The 22,010-nt window shown below is 43.5% G+C and overlaps 1 protein-coding gene across 3 annotated transcripts in view; it reads left to right on the forward strand.

Annotated features, from left to right (window-relative positions):
- The window catches only part of LOC132155133 (vitamin K-dependent protein C-like), a 44,131-nt gene extending 23,775 nt beyond the window's left edge, over nt 1-20,356 (forward strand). For all 3 annotated transcript variants that reach the window (XM_059563946.1, XM_059563947.1, XM_059563945.1), the window contains 4 exons: nt 18,391-18,531; nt 18,851-18,972; nt 19,138-19,255; nt 19,676-20,356. In XM_059563946.1, the coding sequence (XP_059419929.1) occupies nt 18,391-18,531; nt 18,851-18,972; nt 19,138-19,255; nt 19,676-20,235 (941 nt within the window). In that variant the 3' untranslated portion in view covers nt 20,236-20,356. The remainder of the gene's footprint in view (nt 1-18,390; nt 18,532-18,850; nt 18,973-19,137; nt 19,256-19,675) is intronic.
- The last annotated feature ends 1,654 nt before the right edge of the window (nt 20,357-22,010 follow it).

Consider the following 22,010-nt stretch of genomic DNA (forward strand, 5'->3'; position numbering starts at 1 on the left):
TTCATGATGGTGAGTGGGGGGAGTGCAGGGGGGTTTCTCCTGAAGTCCACAGTCATCTCCACTGTTTTGAGCGTGTTAAGCTCCAGGTTGTTGAGAGTGCACCAGACAGCCAGCTCTTTAACCTCCTGTCTGTAAGCAGACTCGTCACCGTCCTGAATGAGGCCGATGAGTGTGGTGTCATCTGCAAACTTCAGGAGCTTGACAGAGGGGTCCTTAGATGTGCAATCATTAGTGTACAGGGAGAAGAGCAGTGGGGAGAGAACGCAGCCCTGGGGAGCTCCGGTGCTGATTGTACGGGTGCTGGATGTGTATTTTCCCAGCCTCACTAGCTGCTGCCTGTCTGTCAGGAAGCTGTTGATCCACTGACAGACGGAGGTGGGCACGGAGAGCTGAGTTAGTTTGGGCAGGAGGAGGTTTGGCATGATCGTGTTAAAAGCCGAGCTGAAGTCCACAAACAGGATCCTCACATAGGTCCCCGGTCTGTCTAGGTGTTGCAGAACATAATGCAGTCCAATGTTTACTACATCATCCACAGACCTGTTTGCTCTGTAGGCAAACTGAAGAGGATCTAGCAAGGGTCCAGTGATGTCCTTCAGGTGGGCCAGCACCAGTTTTTCAAATGACTTCATGACTACGGATGTTAAAGCCACAGGCCTGTAGTCATTTAGTCCTGTAATTTTGGGTTTCTTTGGGATGGGGATGATGGTGGAGCGTTTGAAGCATGAAGGGACTTCGCACAGCTCCAGCGATCTGTTGAAGATCTTTGTGAAGATGGGGGCCAGCTGGCCAGCACAGGATTTCAGACAGGCTGGTGTAACACAATCTGGGCCTGGTGCTTTTTTCCTTTTCTGCTTCCTGAAGACCTGGCGCACCGCATCCTCGCTGATCTGTATTGCAGGTGTGGGGGAGAGGGGGGATGCAGGAAGTGTGAATGGTGAGAGTGCTTGATTGGAGAGGTGTTCAGGATGGGTTGCAGGAGCTGTGAATGGTGTGAACGGTTGTTTGGAGAGGCATTCAGGGTTGGTTGCAGGAGTTGTGAATGGTGAGAGCGGTTGATTGGAGAGGTGATCAGGATGGGTTGCAGGAGCTGTGAATGGTGTGAACGGTTGTTTGGAGAGGCATTCAGGGTTGGTTGCAGGAGTTGTGAATGGTGTGAATGGTTGTGTGGGGAGGTGTTCAGGGCAGGTGATGGGTGTTCTTTCAAACCTGCAGTAAAACTCGTTCAGATCGTCTGCCAGTCGTTGATTTTCCACAGTGCTGGGGGGTGGTGTCTTGTAATTGGTGATCTTCTTTAGACTTTTCCACACTGATGCTGAGTCGTTTGAAGTGAACTGAGTCCTTATTTTTTCAGAATAATTCCTCTTTGCCACTCTGATCTCCTTTTCCAGTGTGTATTTAGCCTGTTTAAACAAGACATTGTCCCCCTTCCTGTAAGCATCTTCTTTGGCCTGACGGAGCTGTCTGAGTTTTGCAGTGAACCACGGTTTGTCATTGTTGTAATTTAGTTGAGTCTTGGTAGGAATACACATATCCTCACAGAAACTGATATATGATGTTACGGTCTCTGTGAGTTCATCCAGATCGGTGGCAGCAGCTTCAAAAACACTCCAATCAGTGAGGTCAAAACAAGATTGTAAATCCTGCTCTGCTTCATTAGTCCATCTTTTTACAGTCCTTAATACAGGTTTAGCAGATTTTAGTTTCTGCCTGTAGGTCGGTATAAGATGAACCAGAAGGTGATCAGAACGTCCCAAAGCTGCTCGTGGAACAGAGTGATATGCATCCTTTATTGTTGTGTAACAGTGATCCAATATATTACTGTCTCTGGTGGGACAGGTAACATGCTGTCTGTATTTTGGCAGTTCACGGGAGAGATTGGCTTTATTAAAGTCCCCGAGAATGATTAAAACAGAGTCCGGGTGTTGTTGTTCTGTGTCTGTGATCTGCTCAGCGAGTTTCTGTAAAGCCAGACTTACATGCGCTTGCGGAGGGATGTAAACACTAACTAGAATGAGCGAGTGAAACTCCCGCGGCGAATAGAACGGCTTGCAGTTGACAAACTGCATTTCTAGATCAGGACAGCACATCTTCTTTAACACAGTTACATCTGTACACCACCGTTCATTGATGTAAAAGCATGTCCCGCCACCGCGTGATTTCCCCGTTGATTCTGCGTCGCGATCCGCTCTAAACAGCTGAAAGCCCGGCAGATGGAGCGCGCTGTCCGGTATGGCGTCATTCAGCCAGGTTTCCGTGAAACACAGAGCAGCAGAGTGTGTGAAATCCTTATTTGTCCGAGAAAGCAGAAGGAGTTCGTCCGTTTTGTTGGGTAGAGAGCGTAGATTTGCCAGATGGATGCTAGGCAACGGCGTTCGAAATCCGCGCTTCCTGAGTCTGACGAGCGCTCCCGCTCGCTTTCCCCGCCTGCGCGTCCTGAAGCGTTTGATCAGCGCCGCTGCTCCTCCGATAACAATATTCAGTAAAACTTCTGAATAATTGAAATCCAGAAAAACATCTTGGGGTGCGTTCTGCCGAATGTTCAGCAGTTCATCCCTGGTGAAACTGATTGCAGGAATATAACTAAAGACAGGACAAACTAACAAAAAGACAAAAACATATGCAGAGCACGTCACGGAGGCAGCCATCCTGTACCGGCGCCAAAGGTTTAACAATACAGTACAGCAAAATAATTAACTAACTATGATTATCTAGCTCTATTAAAGGGGACATAAAACACTACATAACACAATTTCGAGAAGGAGTCAGTCTGTTGTTCGTTATCTGGCTCGGCTCGGTGTTCATCTTCAGTTCTCTCTTCACAGCAGTTCAGTCTTCATTGAACTCGGTTACATTCAGTTCGGTTACATCGAATGATTCGTTCGCAAACCGGATATCACAAACTGCTTTGTTTTGAACTCTCACAACAGACACGGAAAAGAAGACAATGCTGAATAAAGTCGTAGTTTTTGCTATTTTTGGACCAAAATGTATTTTCGATGCTTCAAAAATTCTTACTGACCCTCTGATGTCACATGGACTACTTTGATGATGTTTTTCTTACCTTTCTGGATATGGACAGTATACCTGTAACAAATGCACACAGAAAACGAGAGATCCAATCGCAGTATTTTAATGGGGTAATCCAAGGTCAAAATCCAAAAAACAGGCAAGAGGTCATAACCATAAAATCAGTCCAAAACAAGAAACAAGAAAACCACAAGGGAACATGAGAAAGCCGGGTGACGGAAAACAAGGACTCCATGAAACAGATAGGGACAGGCTGGTTTATATGGACAGGTGCAAACGATGAAAGTGGAGACAGCTGAGTGCAATTAGCAGGTGTGCAATTAACAGTGATGAATGGGACAAAGGCTTGTTGGAAATGTAATGCCTGCAGTGGGGTGACTATAGAGAAGTGAGACCACTAGTGGAAACACAGACCAGACACTGTGACAATACCGTTCACACAGTTTCAATGGAGGGACTGAGAGCTCTCGTACTAAATCTAAAATATCTTAAACTGTGTTCCAAAGATAAACGGAGGTCTTAAGGGTTTGGAACAACATGAGGGTAAGTTATTAATGACATAATTTTGCTATTTGGGTGAACTAACCCTTTAACACCAAGCATTTCTGCAGAAACTGCTGATATTCTCCTTGATTCCTTTAACTCAAAAGTTAAGAATATTATTGATGATATTGCTCCAATAATAGTCAATAAGAAAACAAACAGACAGAAATCAATTTGGAAAAGATCAACAGCAGTTCAGACTATGAAAAGACAATGCAGAAAAGCCAAGTGGATGTGGCGTAAGACGAAACTTGAAATTCACTATAGCATCTATAAAGACAGCCTTCATGCTTTACATGTGAAACTAGCCACAGCTAGACAGAATTTATCAAGTCAGATTCCCAGTGAAATGCTCTCAGACAGCAAATGCAATGAGTTTGCTTCCTTCTTTTCTGAGAAGATCATCAATATCAGGAAGGCGATTGTCACATCCTCAAGCAATGCAGAGGTCAGACAGATTTGGCCACAATATCAAAAAGATATTATGTCTACTTTTGAAGCAATTGATAGCTTAATTTTGGAAGAAATAGTGCAACACCTAAAATCGTCAACCTGCTATCTTGACACACTTTCCACATTTTTTTTCAAAAGTGTGCTTAATTGTTTATAAGCAGATCTCTTATAAGTGGTGAACACCTCACTTCTTTCAGGGACATGTCCATACTCCCTGAAAACTGCAGTTGTTAAGCCCCTCCTAATAAAGAGCAATCTTGATAACACTATTTTGAGCAATTATAGACCAATATCTAATCTTCCGAAAAGGTAGTTTTTAGTCAACTGAACAAATACTTAAACTCTAGTGGATACCTGGAAAATTTTCAATCTGGTTTCCGACCGCATCAAAGCACAGAGACAGCACTCATTAAGATAATAAATGATAATGGGAAGTCGTGGCCTAATGGTTAGAGAGTCGGACTCCCAATCGAAAGGTTGTGAGTTCGAGTCCCGGGCCGGCAGGAATTGTGGGTGGGGGGAGTGCATGTACAGTTCTCTCTCCACCTTCAATACCATGACTTAGGTGCCCTTGAGCAAGGCATCGAACCCCCAACTGCTCCTTGGGCGCCGCAGCATAAATGGCTGCCCACTGCTCCGGGTGTGTGCTCACAGTGTGTGTGTGTTCACTGCTCTGTGTGTGTGCATTTCGGATGGGTTAAATGCAGAGCACGAATTCTGAGTATGGGTCACCATACTTGGCTGAATGTCACTTCACTTCACTAATTGCTTAAATTTTGACTCTGGCAAAATATCAGTGCTGGTATTGCTAGATCTCAGTCCTGCTTTTGACACTGTCGATCATAACATACTACTAGAGACACTGGAAAACTGGGTCGGGCTTTCTGGGATGGTACTCAAATGGTTCAGGTCATACTTAGAAGAGACAGGTTATTATGTGAGTCTATGAGAGCATAAGTCTAAGTGGACATCCATGAAATGCGGAGTCCCACAAGGGTCAATTCTTGCACCGCTGTTGTTTAGCCTGTATATGCTCCCACTAAGTCAAATAATGAGAAAGAACCAAATTGCCTATCACAGCTATGCTGATGATAACCAGATTTACCAAATGACTACAGCTCCATTGACTCCCTCTGCCAATGTATTGGTGAAATTAATTGTTGGATGTGCCAGAACTTTCTTTAGTTAAACAAGGAAAAAACTGTAGTTATTGCATTTGGATGAAGATGAAGTATTAAAGGTGAATGCATACCTTGATTCAAGGGGTCAAACAACTAAAAATCAAGTCAGGAATCTTGGTGTAATTCTGGAGACAGACCTTAGTTTCAGTAGTGATGTCAAAGCAGTAACTAAATCAGCATACTATCATCTAAAAAACATTGCAAGAATTAGATATTTTGTTTCCAGTCAAGACTTGGAGAATCTTGTTCATGCCTTTATCACCAGCAGGGTGGACTATTGTAATGGGCTCCTCACCGGCCTTCCCAAAAAGACAATTAGACCGCTGCAGCTCATCCAGAACGCTGCTGCCAGGATTCTGACTAGAACCAGAAAATCTGACCATATCACACCAGTCCTCAGGTCCTTACACTGGCTTCCAGTTACATTAAGGATTGATTTTAAAGTACTTTTACTTGTCTATAAATCACTCAATGACCTAGGACCGAAATATATTTATATTGAAAATGTGCCTTTATGAGATAGACTGTCATAAATTGACACTATAGTAGTGTGGCAACCCACGGGTGAATTTAAAGGATAATTTTGCCAAACTACACCAATCTGGGAATTCCACCCAGAAAAGATGTTTAGAGACATGGGTAACAATTTACTTTATTCAATCAGTCGCTTTAAAACAATCATCAACATATCAGGCCTCAGCCAAAGCGTAGCCCATCATAAGAGTTTGGCTTTACGAAGGTCACAGGAACACCAGCTAAGTGGGGCTTACCAGCAGGATCAAGCTGTCAGAGATTTTATCTGCCTATAACTGAGAAATCATTCATTTCACCAGTGCACACAAAACACACATACACCACTCTCCACAGATGGACACAGCACACAGTGAATGGCACACCACTAGAAGGTAATAGAGCTGGCCTCCCTGCCTTTGGCACCCAGATCCTGTGACAAAAGAACAGAGCAATCTTAGTAAAGAATCACAAAAATGAACATAGAATTATTAAACATGGCACTGAACTGCCCTCATGTTGATTTAAACTAAACTAATTGACAAAACCTAAACACAAAATAAGAATTAACAAAACTGCAAAAGAAATAGACAAGACGTATTTGACCTTAAATTACAATGAATAAATTCATCAAAAGAGAAAATGCACAAAAGAAACTAAATGCAAGAAAATAAACTAAGCGACAAAACAAAATACCAAAAACTAGAAAAATACAAGAGGAAAAATAGTTGCATTTAACAAAATATGATAAGAAATCAAATGGCCAACAAAAACATACAAAACCAGGATTGTGCAAAAAAAAGAAAAAGTGTTGCCACTCTTAATTAGTAACAAAGAAAGCAAACAAGCCACACTAAATAAATAATGAACTGCAAAATAAACCCAAAGACAAAGGGTAGAGTTCTTTGCTAAATATAAATGAACAAAAATAAATTACAAAACGTACTCGGTTACTTACGTAACCTCGGTTCTCTCTAGAAGAGGGAACGAGTACTGCGTCTTAGCTAAGACGCTACGGGAAAAGTCTCTTTTCACGAAATACTGAAGCAAAAAATTATCCTTAATTTTGAATTTTTGTAAAGGGCATTTGCAGCAGTACACAGCCATAGGCGAGACGGCTCGCTCGCTCATTAGCTGCTCTGCAGCAAGTGCACAGCCTATCGAGCGCAGGCTGATGCAATATCAGACCAATTAGGACGCTTCACGCCCATCATGCCACTTCCCGCCGAAACGGGTGTGGCCCAACCCTATAAAAGGAGCTCGAAAGGGCTGACTCACCTTATTTATTTCATCACCGAAGCGAACCAGAGTGAATCGTCCGCACGGCAGAGAACGCAGTACTCGTTCCCTCTTCTAGAGAGAACCGAGGTTACGTTAGTAACCGAGTACGTTCTCTTACGAGAGTTCTCTCGTACTGCGTCTTAGCTAAGACGCTACGGGAACCCCATGTAAAACGCTGTGCGCGCAGGGATCACACACCAATAAACCTGAAGCAACGCCCAGGATTTACAGTGCACAGTCACCCGAGGGACTCACAGAGAGCCCAGGACAGGAGAGGGGGAAAGCCCTCCGTCCCATATCTAGCAGCACCCGTAGATGCGGCAATACAATCATCACACAGTCGAGGCAAGGCCTGATCAATGTGGCAACGCGGGTCTTACGCAATACTGCCCATATAACAGTCGGCAGCGCATAACGCTCACAAACAGAATTCCCATCAGGGCCCTGATTCGGCTATACCGACAGCAGCCTCGCTTGCAAGGCGGGAACCTCTAGGTTATAAAACCTGATAAATGTAGACGGCGAGGCCCAACCTGCCGCTATACATATATCCTGCAAGGAGATCCCAGTAGACCAAGCCCACGACGAGGCAACGCCTCTTATGGAGTGTGATCTGACACCCAGTGGACACTGAAGGCCCTTGGAAGCGTAAGCTAACGCTATGGCGTCAACTATCCATCTGGATAGAGTCTGTCTCGAAACAGCCATTCCCTTGGAACGTCCACTGAACGAGACAAACAGCTGCTCAGTCTGTCGAGAGACGGCGGAGCGAGACACATAAGCTCTTAAAACCCTAACAGGGCAAAGAAGACTCGAGTCTCCATCCTCTCCTGACACCGACAGGGCAGACAGGGCAATAACCTGAGCCCGAAACGGCGTGTTGAGGGACTTTGGCACATAACCGTGCCTAGGTTTGAGTATGACCCTTGAGTCATTAGGCCCAAACTCCAAGCACGACTGGCTCACCGAGAGCGCGTGCAGGTCACCCACACGCTTCACTGAAGCGAGAGCCAACAAGAATACCGTCTTGAACGACAGATGCTGGAGGCTAATCGATTGGATAGGCTCAAAAGGGGGACCCTTCATGGCCTCCAAAACCGTCGCGAGGTCCCATATAGGGACTGACGGAGGTCTGGGAGGATTCAGCCTCCTAGCTCCTCTAAAGAAGCGGATGACCAAATCGTTCCTTCCTATTGACTGACCTAGCGCTGTTTCAGAAAATGCTGCGATGGCCGCCACATAAACTTTGAGCGTGGATGGGGCTCTGCCCTTATCCAACAGCTCTTGCAGGAAGGAGAGAACCTCCGTCACCTCACAACTAAGGGGTGAACATCCCCGAGCTGTACACCAGCTGGAGAACACCGACCACTTCGAGGCATACAGCCGTCGCGTCGACGGAGCCCTAGCCTGAGTGATGGTATCTAGCACTCCCACTGAGAGATCAGCGGGTAACCGTTGAGCGCCCACACATGGAGGGACCACAACTCCGGCTGAGGGTGCCAAATCGAGCCCCTGGCCTGCGAGAGGAGGTCCCTCCTCCACGGCACTGGCCACGGGGCGATGTCTGCTAACCGCATCAAATCTGGGAACCATGGTTGGTTCTTCCAAAAAGGTGCTACAAGCAGTATGGAAAATATCGTTTCTCTCACCCGTTCTATCACCTGCGGAAGGAGGGAGACGGGAGGGAAAGCATAAAGCTGGCGGCACGGCCATCTCCGTGACAGCGCGCTTTCGTTCTTGGAAAAGAACGCGGGGCAGTGAGCATTTTCGTGGGACGCGAAGAGGTCCACCTCCGCCCTGCCAAATCTCTCAAACAACAGCCGGACTATTTGCGGGTGAAGAGACCATTCGCCCGTGGGAATGTTGTTTCTGGACAGCCTGTCTGGAGCCAGATTATGTAGCCCAGGCACATGAACTGCCCTCAGCGAGCGCAAGTTGCACTGAGCCCAAACCAGGAGGTGTTCCGTCAGCCTGTACAGGTTCCGGGACCCGAGACCGCCCTGGCGATTTATGTAGGACACCACAGACATGTTGTCCGAACGGACTAAGACGTGGTGGCCCTTGATTCGGGGAGAAAAGCACGTCAGCACGTTCTCCACTGCCAGCATTTCCAGACAGTTGATATGTTGGAGCTTTTACCGTTCTGACCACAGGCCAAAGGACGGTCTGCCCTCGAGCAGCACTCCCCATCCCGAAGTGGAGGCGTCCGTCAACACCATCTTCACTTTCGAGGAAGTCCCCAAGCTTACACCTGATTGGTACCAGTCGTTCACTGTCCAGGGTTTCAGGGCTGTAACGCAGCCTTGATTGACCTTGAGACGCAGTCGACCAGATACCCGCGCTTTCAGCCAGAACTGCAGGGGGCGCATGCGGAGCAGGCCCAGCTGCAGAACCGGAGATGCTGAGGCCATGAGACCCAGCATCCTCTGACATTCTCTGAGCGAAACAGTCACGCCGCAGCGGAGAGAACTCGCCGCACACTTCATGCTCAACGCGCGCTGTGGTGACAGCCGCGCCGTCATGGAACGTGAGTCCAGAGCTAAACCCAAAAACAGTATCGTATGACTGGGGTTCAGCGAACTCTTCGCCCAGTTGACACTGAGACCGAGTCCCTCGAGGTGATCGAGTAAAACGGTTCTGTGCTCCACGAGCTCTGCTCGTGATTGAGCCAGAATTAGCCAGGCGTCCAAATAGTTCAGCACTCGCATGCCTCTGAGTCTGAGAGGAGCGAGCGCTGCGTCCATGCACCTCGTAAACGTACGAGGAGCTACGGACAAGCCGAACGGCAGGACTGTAAACTGGTATGCCTGGCCCTCGAAGGCGAATCTCAAATATCGCCTGTGATTTGACACTATCTGTATTTGAAAATACGCGTCCTTCAGATCTATTGACATGAACCAGTCTCCTCTGCGAATATGCGCGAGGAGCTTCCTGGTCGTAAGCATTCTGAAACTGCGTTTCACCAATGCCCTGTTCAGCTGTCTTAGATCCAGTATGGGCCTGAGACCCCCGTCTCTCTTGGGCACCAGAAAATATCTGCTGTACAGCCCCCCCTCGCTTTGAGCTTGAGACACAGGCTCTACAGCCCCTTTGCTCAACAGTTTTGATATTTCGGCCCAAAGTAGGTGTGCTACTTCTGTTTTTACCGTGGTTTAGACGCGCACTAAAAAGCGCGGAGGGCGTCGAGAAAACTGTAGCGAGTAGCCTCTCTTTATAATGCCTAGCACCCAATCCGAAACCCCTGTAAGCGCTGACCACGCATCTGCATGAATGGCTAAGGGCTCCATGCGATGCGCGCTCTGTTGCCTGGGCAACGGCGGCGCTTCGATGTGCTGTAACATGGGCGTCACGTCTGTGGCATTTGAGGCGGGGAGCACGCTGATCACAGCGGGCAGATCGCTCCTCCTCGACCCCGTCCCGGCGCTTAACCGATCGAGGGAGGGCTGAGCGGGTCCCATAGGACTCGTGATATCTGCGAGTAACTGTGGGCTGCAAATGTGCACATTTACTGCTTTTGACTCGCTGTCTGTCTGGGCAGAGCGTACGCGCACGGGATTCGTTTTTACAGAAACCGCGCTCCGTGTGCGACATAGTGTTTGTGGGCACTGAGGAGTGGGCACGTTTACTATGTGGTGCGCGTGACCAATCTGAGTTGATCTTACAGGCGCGAGCCCTGTGTGCAGGGCTGTGCTTACATGTGGAGATGGGCACTGAGGAGTGGGCATCGTCACTACATTTATAGCACCATCGGCCGTGGCCGGAACACCAGAAATAACACTCTTTTCGGGAAATATCTGGGTAGCCGTGATAACGGCTTTTGTGTGCAGGCAAGCGGGCACTCATTGCAGAAGACGCTGAGACAGCGGTGAGAGCTCGGCCGCAGTGGAACTCGTACACCGGCGCTTTCTTAGCAGTGCTAGGATGTTTTCGGGGCTTCTGGCTTCACCGTAATCCTCTGCTGCGGCTCCCGCGGCGCAGGCGACGGCTGGAAGAGCGAGAACGGGGTCCCGAGCTGTGTTGCTGACGCTGTCGCGATGACACAGCTGGAGGCAGTGGGCGTGACTGAGAGCTCTGTGGGGCCGGTCTAGCGCGGCTAGCTGCAGAACCGGAGCGCTTCGGCAAGAAGTGCTTGAACGCCTGCGAAGCTTTCTGGTCCTCGGCGAATCTCTCCACAAACTCGTTGACAGATGATCCGAAGAGGCCAGCAGGAGTCAGCGGCGCGTCGAGGAACGCAGCGCGCTCAGACTCCTTGATGTCAGAAAGCGTCAGCCACAAATGCCTCTCAGCCACCGTAGCGGAAGCCATAACCCGTCCCATGGCCTGTGCAGCGGACTTAGTAGCGCAGAGGGAGAGATCCGAAGCACTCCTCAGATCCGCGAGACAGATCGCTTCAGGACCCATCTCATCCAGCTTGCAGAGGAGATTGCCCTGGAAAATCCTTAGTCCGCCGTCCAGCAGAGGGCGGGCAAAGGTGCGCTGCTATAGCCTGTTCCACCTCTGTTTTTAGCACCGTCCAGTGTGGAGAATGCTGGTGAAACAGATGAACGAACTCTCGCCGAGAATGGAGCGTTCCAAGCTTTCGCCACTTCTTCGTGAAGCTCAGGAAGAAAGGGGGCGTGCTTTGAGCCTGGAGAAAAACGCTCATCCGGGAGAAAGCTACCATCCAGCCGGGAACGAGAAGGGGGCGCTGGTGCAGACCACTCGAGGCCGAGGCTCGCCGCGGACAGCGTGAGCACTCGCATCAGCTCTTTATCGATATCCGCCCGTCTGCTGGGCCTCTGAGCAGAAGGCGTGAGATCCACGGAGCTCGCCCAACCCTCACTGCCCGAAGCAAGCAGAGAGCACGTGTCCTCTTCCTCCGACGCGGCCATGAGATCCACTTCCTCAGATGACGCGGCGGCAGACAGCGGACGCTGACCATCGGGAAGCGATGCAGGGGAGGCCGGCGAAAGTGGAGGGAACCGGCGAGCTCGGCAGAGCTGGAGGCGGTTCCGGTAGACGCTGCGAGCAGCGATTTTTTACGGTGCTGCGGCGCAGCGGATGATGCAGGCTTCGAGAAGAACGCCCGGCGAGTCCTCAGAGTCACCATAGGCATTAGCTCGCAATGAGGGCAGCCGCCGTCAGCGAGCGCGAGCGCTGCATGGTCCTCACCCAGGCAGGAGACGCAGATGACGTGACGATCTCCTTCGCTGAGCGGGGCTCTGCACGAGCCGCACGAGGGCATCTTTAAAAAGATGCAGCTCTTTTTGTGAGTGTGCGTCGCAGGGCGAACACACACAGGATATAAAGGATATAAGGATATAAAGGATATAGGCGCCGGACAGCGCAGCAGGAACGGCAGTGGAAGACGGCGAGGCCAGCAGCTTCAGAATGGCTCGTCCCGCTGATATGCTTCTCAGAGGGCGCTTGCTTCCTCCGTGATCCAGCGATGCGTGAGCTTCGCTGAAGAGATGAAAAATCAGGTGAGTCAGCCTTTTCGAGCTCCTTTTATAGGGTTGGGCCACACCCGTTTCGGCGGGAAGTGGCGTGATGGGCGCGAAGCGTCCTAATTGGTCTGATATTGCATCAGCCTGTGCTCGATAGGCTGTGCACTTGCTGCAGAGCAGCCAATGAGCGAGCGAGCCGCCTCGCCTATGGCTGTGTACTGCTGCAAATGCGCTTTACAAAAATTCACAATTAAGGATAATTTTTTGCTTCAGTATTTCGTGAAAAGAGACTTTTCCCGTAGCGTCTTAGCTAAGACGCAGTACGAGAGAACTCTCGTAAGAGAACAAATATTAGAAATTACAAATGCAAAGAAGAGCAGAGAGCATCACTTCTAGCCAAATGTAAATAAAGATAACTTAAACAAAACAAAAGAAACAAAATATAACGAGAGAGCCGGATGTTTAGAAAGACATGTAAAATTAATGTATATTCAACTTTCCTCATCCCAATGGATCTAATTTATTTTAATTTAAAAATGTACTCTGTGTGATTGGCTTTCCGCGCTCTGTATTAAACTATGCATGCATACATGACACTGTCTTATTTATAGTTGTTTAAGCAACTTAATTATAATTGGTTTATACATTTTTTTAAATATTATTTACTTAAAGTCCAACTGAAATCAAAATTGACCATATTTACTTTGTTTGCCTAAATTTATCGTTTTGTGGTGAACAATTCATCCATGGAAGTCATTCCACACAAAAAAATATTTGGGCTTCATAATCTTTAATCAAAATCTGAAAATGCCCCTCCCCTTTGCATTGGAGGACCTTCCCTGATGACGTAGGTTTGACAGTTTGGGGTCTGCTTCGCATCCATAACCACGCCCCTCCAACTGACATAGAGCATCACAGTCCCGAGAGAGCTTAGGTGCCGGAAGTAAATTTCCCATTCATTTCTCCCATTGACTTTCGGAAAAATCCGTATCTAAAGAGTTTTAGAGCATATCTGAGGATAACCAGCTACGGCTGAACTCATAAGCATACAACATATAATTTCGAGTGAAAAAATTAAGAGGAAATCCAAAAAAAGTCAAAGGTACAAGACTGCGCCTCACTGAATTCGACTGAAGCCACAACCGCGAAAACAGCTTTTTGAGCGACTTCCAAATCTGACGACGGCCGCGCAAACTTTTTCCTCCAGTGAATTTTATTTTATATAGTGAATGTGCAGTTAATAGCAGTTCTTTCATTATTAATCGTGTAAATAAAAAGTGTTTTATATAGGTATTGTGTTTTGATTTTTATATTTATCATCGTGTATTTTATATATTGTGTGCATGTGTGAAAGCGGTTAACGATAACCTCAGCAACATGGTGCAGTGCTTTGTACCTGACTGCAATCACCGCTCAGTCGTCAACACAGGTCGTTGCCATTACATAAAGGCAGGGCCGTATTAAGACAGTGTGGTGCCCCTGGGCACTATACCTCAAAAGACCCCCCCTTCAGACATAATTAATGTGATTTTTCAAATGTAATTTATTAAATTGTCCAACTACCGTATTTTTCGGACTTTAAGTCGCACCTAAGTAAAAGTTGCATCAGTCCAAAAATACGTCATGACAAGGAAAAAAACATAATATAAGTCGCACTGGACTATAAGTCACATTTATTTAGAACCAAGAACCAAGAGAAAACAATACCGTCTACAGCCGCGAGAGGGCGCTCTAAGTTTTCAGTGTAGACTACAGGAGAACTGAGCAGCATAGAGCGCTCTCTCGCGGCTGTAGACAATATGCTTTAACTTTAACTTCAATGGTAAACAGGGAGAGTGCAGTCAATCGCTTCTGTGTCATTGTCGTCCTGAGCTCATTCTTCACTCGTTTAAAAAAAAAAATTCGATCCCTGGAACATTTTGAGTTGTAGCTTCCTTGTCTTTCTTTAACTTTCTTTTTGCAAAACCACTCAATTGACGTCTGTCCATTTTGATTCATTTTCTGTAGCCGTTAAAAAAATTACACATTTGCGCGTACTTATTGTGGACCAACTCAACTCTGACAGATTGTAAAATGTTTGATATGACTCATACCATATGAAGGCTACAGTAGCCTAGCTAAAGTGGATGACTAACTAACTAACGTTACCAACCTCCCTGCAAAACTCACCAAAACTTTGTAGGTCTTGTCCCTCATGCTGGCCCTTACAAAACCCACAAGTTGACCTTCGGACACGCTACACTCAACTAACGTTACATGACCCTATCTGAAGTGGTTTTCACCCCTTTGAACACTTTTGTTTTCCTCCTTGAAAAATGCCATCATGGCAGCCAAGGAGATCATGATTGCACTGATAAGTCTACCGTTAATAAAATAAAATAAAAACACAGGTTTTTATTTTTTTTTTTTTTTTTTTATTAATGATCTTCAGTCTTCACGGATCTTCGCAGGGTTTAACCAGACAGTTACACAAGTTCCACCAATCAGATGCATCACTGTGGGATTGTTCAGGATTGTGGGTAATGAAGTACTTATCCAAGACATTGCGAATAAAAGGCATTTATCTCAAAACAAGGTTAGTGCCCCATGAACCTTTGGCGTTTATATGAGCATATACTATTGCTTAGTACAGCCGTAGCTGGTTTTAAGTCTACAGTACCATGTATGGTTAAGTTTTTATGGCTTATACCCCAACTGTCAATGCAGAAATAGAATTGAAATTTTACTTCCGGCACCGGACTGTGATGCTATATTGACAGCGTGTGAAAGGAGAGATGGTGAGGAGGTGCATTTTTGGTTGTGGCACTCACGGAACACTTTTCCCATTCCCTAAAATTGCCTTGTTACGGTCCAGATGGCCGTAAAATAAGTAAAAAATAAAATTTTGACATTTCGAGCAAGTGGGGATAACAGAGAGGTCACGGATGTGCTCGAAGCACTTCACGCGCGAATGCTTCAAAAATGGGGCAGAACACGAAATGGGGAGATATCTGTCATTAACAGATAACGCGGTCCCGTCAGTGTACACCGTTGGAAGGGGACAGCTGGTGGTTTTTCAGGCAGCGAGTAATCCTTAAAAACCGATTGTAAACTTTGCGCTTAGATCTGAATGAAACACCTACTTTTCTAGATCCAATCAGGTGCTAGTTGGAAAATGAATCCACACCCACTATTTTCCCTCATTTAGTATCATATCTATGATTTAGTATCCTGTTTTTCTCGGAAATATGTCACAACACTGGAGAAAAGTCGTTTTCAACTTCCGATTCATGCAGACTACAGTCATGTATTCTAATGCTTTTATTAAACATACATTAGTAATATTTTGCTCAGTGCACCCTCTTGTGGCATCAGAAGAGAAGCAAAAAGCTTCTCTTCACCCTAACTGAAATTATGCATTTTAAATTTGAATATAATTCGAATTTTGATAATACACAAGTACGTTTTTCAGCCATTTTGACAGCCCTAATGCCTAGTAGTAAATGTTAATTATTGTTTTCTAAGAATAGAATGTCAAGTCAACGACATCCCATATTGAAATGATTTTATTTATATCAATCTCATCAATCAATCAAGCCCTTTCTTTCGGATCATGCTGCACAACTCCTTGTTCAAGCTCTTGTTCTGTCCAGGCTGCACTATTGCAATGCCCTCTTGGCAGGTCTTCCAGCCAATTCTATCAAACCTTTACAATTAATTCAGAATGCGGCAGCAAGATTAATTTTTAATGAGCCAAAAAGAATACATGTCACACCTCTGTTTATCAATTTGCACTGGCTTCCAATAGCTGCTCGCATAAAATTCAAGGCATTGATGTTTGCCTTCAAAACTACCACTGGCTCTGCACCAATTTACCTAAATTTGTTACTTCAGACTTATGTGCCCTCTAGAAGCTTGCGTTCTGCAAGTGAACGTCGCTTGATTGTGCCGTCCCAAAGAAGCACAAAGTCACTTTTACGGACTTTTAAGTTAAATGTTCCCTTCTGGTGGAATGAACTCCCCAAATCAATCCGAGCAGCTGAGTCCTTAGTCATCTTCAAGAATCGGCTTAAAACACATCTCTTCCATCTTTATTTGACCCTCTAACTTTAACACTCACTATTCTAATTCTATTCTTAAAAAAATCTAACTACCTATCTAATCTTTTTATATTCTATTTTCTTTTCATTCATTATGCAATTGTATATGTATGTGTATGTGCAAAGACCTCTAACTAGCTTGCTCTAATCTTTTTTATTTTTATTTTTTATTCTATCCGTTTTCTTTTTATTTATTATATTATTATTTAAAATCCCATGCTACGTGTACTGTGTTAACCTAACTGAGACTTGTTATAGCACTTATATATCATTGCTCTTTTTGTTGTTTTTGATTGCTTCCACTGTCTTCATCTGTAAGTCGCTTTGGATAAAAGCGTCTGCTAAATGAATAAACGTAAATGTAATGTAAATGTATCAATCATTTCCAGATATTTGACTGGTGGTGGTGTCAGTATGGATAAATTAGAAATTTCTGTTATAGGATGTTATTTAAAGTGTCAGGGACAGGCAAGAAAAGAACGCTTGTATCAATGTGGGCAGCTTATCAGCCCTCCAAGCCCTCCACACTTCTGCTAATGCAAGAATTTTGTGTTTGTATTTTTTTCCACACCAAGCCATGTCCCTCCATAGGCCCCTCCCCATAACCAAAGCCCCCCCCCCCCCCCCCCCCCAAATCTCACTCTAAGCTGAATTCAAAATTTGGCAGCCCTGTTATAGAGCAATATTAACAAAATAATTGTATTATTCATTGTAATATATTCAAATCCATTTCTGATACTAATACGTTCATGTTTAATAATTCCTGAATAATTATGTTCTTAAGGAAATAAGCTATATTTTGTGTTCTATCGTTACCTGTGTCAGCAGTGTGCAGCACACACACTCACCTAAACGGTTTAAATACATCATTTATCCTGCCCCAAAAGACCATAAACACAATTTCTAGCATTTTGTAGATTAATTTTGATCTATGTGCATCTTTGTCATTTACAGATGAGGCTTCATGTGGCCAGATTTGGATCGCAAAGTCATCCTATATTAATAAGCCTTTAGTAGGTTTACAGCCACTTGCCTATGTTGCAGCCATAGGGGCCCCTGCACACATGGGGTCCCTAGGCCTCAGATTGACTATTTTTATTTTATTTTATAATATAAATTTTCTATAGTTGGAACAAAAAAGACCCACATTGGCCTATAAGAAACATCAAAGGAGGATAAGTTGTAGACCGTCTGACAAAATTAATGTCTTGCATTGTATTGTACAATGCACACTCAGCACCGCAGAGAGTTCACACAATCGTTAAATCAAAACCGAAAGTTAAACATTGCAAGCGCATTCAAAAACATTTTTATACCCCGCAATTTGAGAGCGACTCCTTGATACGCACAAATTAGGCCACATAACATATTTAGGCTGTTATTATTATGTAAGCTATGATAGGTTGAGTAGTTGTCTATAACTCTGCATCATGCTTGAAAAAAATGAGTCTCTACTTACAATTTGTATGTAGAGAGCACTTATTGTTCGCACTTAATAAGACTAAGAAATAACTGTTGTTTATTTTTTATGTAGCTATACTGTTTTTATTTCTATGTTCAATTTGTGAAAAGGACTTCAGTTAACAGAAAAAGTCCTGGTAATTATCTGGCAGTACAGATTGTGTTTTTTTGTTTTGTTTTTTTAACAGTGCAACATATCTAAAAACACAAGACCAAAAAGCACCCTAGGAGCCCCTAACCACTTTAATCCGCCCCTGCTGGCTATGGGCCTGGGTGCAAGCATTTTGTCTGCTAGGTCAAATGTATTAAGACATGTGTCACAAGCTGATTCGAGGCATTTAATAGTGAATGTCTTGAGTTACAGAGCAGTGGTGTGTTGAGGTCATTGAGATGAATGTCCTGACAGCAGTTCTTTGGTTTTGTCCTCAGGCATAACAGCCACTAACTGCTCAGTGAACAATGGGGATTGTGATCATGAATGTCATGAGAGTGAGGATGGTCTTATTCGCACGTGCAGTTGTATTAAAGGATACCAACTACAAGACAATTCTAGAAAATGTATTGCCAAAAGTAAGTCACCTCCACAAAATAGAAATATTAACAATATGGTTTGTGAATATTACAAATACACACTGGTGATGTTGTATCCACAGTGCACAAATGTGCTTAGATATTTGCATTTGTACTCGAATGTACTTCTGCATTTGTGGACATTTATAAGAGTTTTTGTGTAACACTGATTTATAAATGTGGGCTGATTAATTAATATCATTAGAAATACATCATAAAAATGAATATAAATGTATAATATAAAAACTATCTTCAAATAATTTCTAGCATTTCGTTGGTGAATTATGATCTACTGTATGTGAATATTTCAAATTTACAGATGAGGCTTCATGTGGCCAGATTCGGATCGCAAAGTCATCCTTTATTAATAAGCCTTTAGTAGGTTTACAGCCGTGGGTTTTTGGAGGTAGAGTTGGCAAAAAGGGAGAGAGTCCCTGGCAGGTATGTTTAAATTCATATGTTATATCTCTGTAATCATGTCAAATGTTTTATCAGACCTAATCTTGACAAATATCATATGTTAAACCAAATATTCAGCTGAAGCATATATTTGTGCTCCATATATATATATATATATATATATAATGCATTGTGTGTAATCTGCAGGCTCTCATACTCAATCATGCGGGCAAGTTTCATTGTGGTGGAGTTCTGATTGATGAAAACTGGGTTCTCACTGCTGCTCACTGTCTAGAGACAAGTACAAGGTTCAGTGTCAGGCTGGGTATGTAAGACATTTTTGGTAAAAGTTTAAGTGTTTCTTCACAGTGTAAGAATTTTTATTCACCCTTTGTTTTTTAGAAGATGCATTACTAAAGCAATTTAAATAAAAAAGGGCATACATGAAAAGTACTAGAACACTGAGAGTGATGTTGTTTATTAAGCCACAGAAGTGAAAAGGAATGCCAAAAGACACTTTAGATAGCGTGTTATGTTCCCTTAAAAAGTGTATTAATTCCACACATGATTTCAGAACTATTTCAGAGATAGCACTGGAATAAGAGTCCTGAGAAATCAAATTTGTTTCTGACAGTCCTAGTCAGGAGTCAGGAAGCAGCCTTCCCTTTTTTTAACCAATCATAACACATAACTATTCATAAACACTCTCTGGCTTTGATTTTTAATTGTATCGCCATCTCCCCAGGTGACTACGACCGATTTAAGAAGGAAGGAACTGAGGAGACCCTTATTGTACAACAACCTATCACCCACCCAAAATACAACCCTATCACTGTTGACAATGATATAGCTATGTTGCGCTTGGCCACACCAGTCACATTTACCACATACATTCTCCCAGCATGCCTCCCTACCAAGAACCTGGCTGAACGAATGTTGCATCGTAACGGTACTGTCACATTTGTCACTGGCTGGGGGAGAGACAACGAGACCTCTCCTCGCTTCACTTCATTTCTCAACTTCATTGAAATTCCAATTATAGACAACAAAGAGTGTTCCAGGCATATGATGAACAACCTAACTCAGAACATGCTTTGTGGGGGAGTTCTGGGGCAGATCAAAGATGCTTGTGAGGGGGACAGTGGGGGTCCAATGATGACATTGTTTCACGATACTTGGTTCCTCATAGGTCTGGTGTCCTGGGGAGAAGGCTGCGGGCAAAAAGACAAACTTGGCATCTACACCAAAGTGTCCAGCTATTTGGATTGGATAGATAGCGTTCGTCAGGGATGGGATAAAGTTTAGACCCTGCCTTTCTACCCTGTTTTGCCTAATACAGAAAATGTAAATCTGAAAAATCAATGTACTCCATAAAGTTCTTCTGGTGTACAAAGATTGGAATTTAATAAACACATAAATTAAAACAGCTCTTATTTTCCTGTTATCTGCATGTTTAGAGAAAGTAATGCTGTCAGTCAGTATATAAAGTAGACACAGTTCAAACAAGTTTTAATGGGTCTATAAAATGAACACATACTTTCATAGTCCTGTTATTTGATTCCTCTATTGGGTAACATGAAATAATAATAAATGCTGAATTAATATTAGATTTCAGCTAAATACATTAAAGCAAACAATTGCCACAGAAAACGTGCATTGGAGACATTCCTGAGAATGGACAATTACAGATCTATCATAATTCAAATAAAACAATAAAGGAATACTTCATAGAAAAGGGAATTAAAGAACTGCTTTTTGTTTGATTGTTTATTTAAGTATTTATTTATTTTTGGTTGTGCTACATTTCTTTAAAATATTTAACATTTATTTAAAAAATAAAAATTTTGCTTAAAGGAGTTTGGAGGTTTTCTAGGTTTGTTAAAGGGATGCCTCTGAAAAAAAAAAAAAAAAAAATATATATATATATATATATATATATATATATATATATATATATATATACATGTCAAATTAATTTTGATAAATAAGTCGCACCTGACTATAAATCGCAGGACCAGCCAAACTATGAAAAAAAGTATAAATATATAAATATATATTAAAACCTAAATTAATTTTTTGCTGTAACTAGGTTACAGTGACTTTTTTACAAAGTCATTCTAAAATTGTAACCCAGTGCGCGATTCGCTATTAATCCTATAGATTCCATTTTCTACATATTCTTATTGTGCATAAAATCTCTGTGTGGAAAACTTCTTTATTGTTCATTGTTAAAACACATATATCATTCAATGTAACTGTGCGTATGCTTTAGACAATTACATTTCTAATAAATATGTAATAAATAAATATGTAATAAATATGCAGCTTTCAACTGCTCAGATAATGTTGTCGGTAAGATGCAGAGAGCCATTGAATAACTACAGAAAAGTAAAACTACTTTACTTTAGTATTACTGGCCATGAGTCCTAAGTAGAGATCACACATCAGCTGCTCAAAAATGTGTAAGTGAGAATAATAGAGCAAGAGCGCAATCCTGTGATAGTCACAGGCGGTAAACAGTGCAGCTCGTAAAGGAGAGATGTTAGGCACAAACACTGTTTAGGGTCTCCATTAATTTGTACTTGCAGTAATTTAATGTGAAAATATTCTGAAAGCATTGAATCACTATAGATTCATTAGATTCTTATAATTTTACATTTACATTTATTCATTTAGCAGACGCTTTTATCCAAAGCGACTTACAGATGAGGAGAGTGGAAGCAATCAAAAACAACAAAAAGAGCAATGATATAGTGCTTTAACAAGTCTCAGTTAGGTTAACACAGTACACCTAGCATGGGATTTTAAATAATATAATATAAAGAAAACAGATAGAATAAAAAAGAATAGAGCAAGCTAGTGTTAGAGGTCTTTACACATACACACACACATACAATTGCATACTTAATGAAAAGAAAATAGAATATAAAAAGATTAGAAAAGTTGTTAGATTTTTTTAAAGAATAGAATTAGAATAGTGAGTGTTAAAGTTAGAGGGTCAAATAAAGATGGAAGAGATGTGTTTTAAGCCGATTCTTGAAGATGGCTAAGGACTCAGCTGTCCGGATAGAGTTGGGGAG

Source organism: Carassius carassius, chromosome 12 (genome assembly GCF_963082965.1).
Source record: "Carassius carassius chromosome 12, fCarCar2.1, whole genome shotgun sequence".
Lineage (NCBI taxonomy): Eukaryota > Metazoa > Chordata > Actinopteri > Cypriniformes > Cyprinidae > Carassius > Carassius carassius.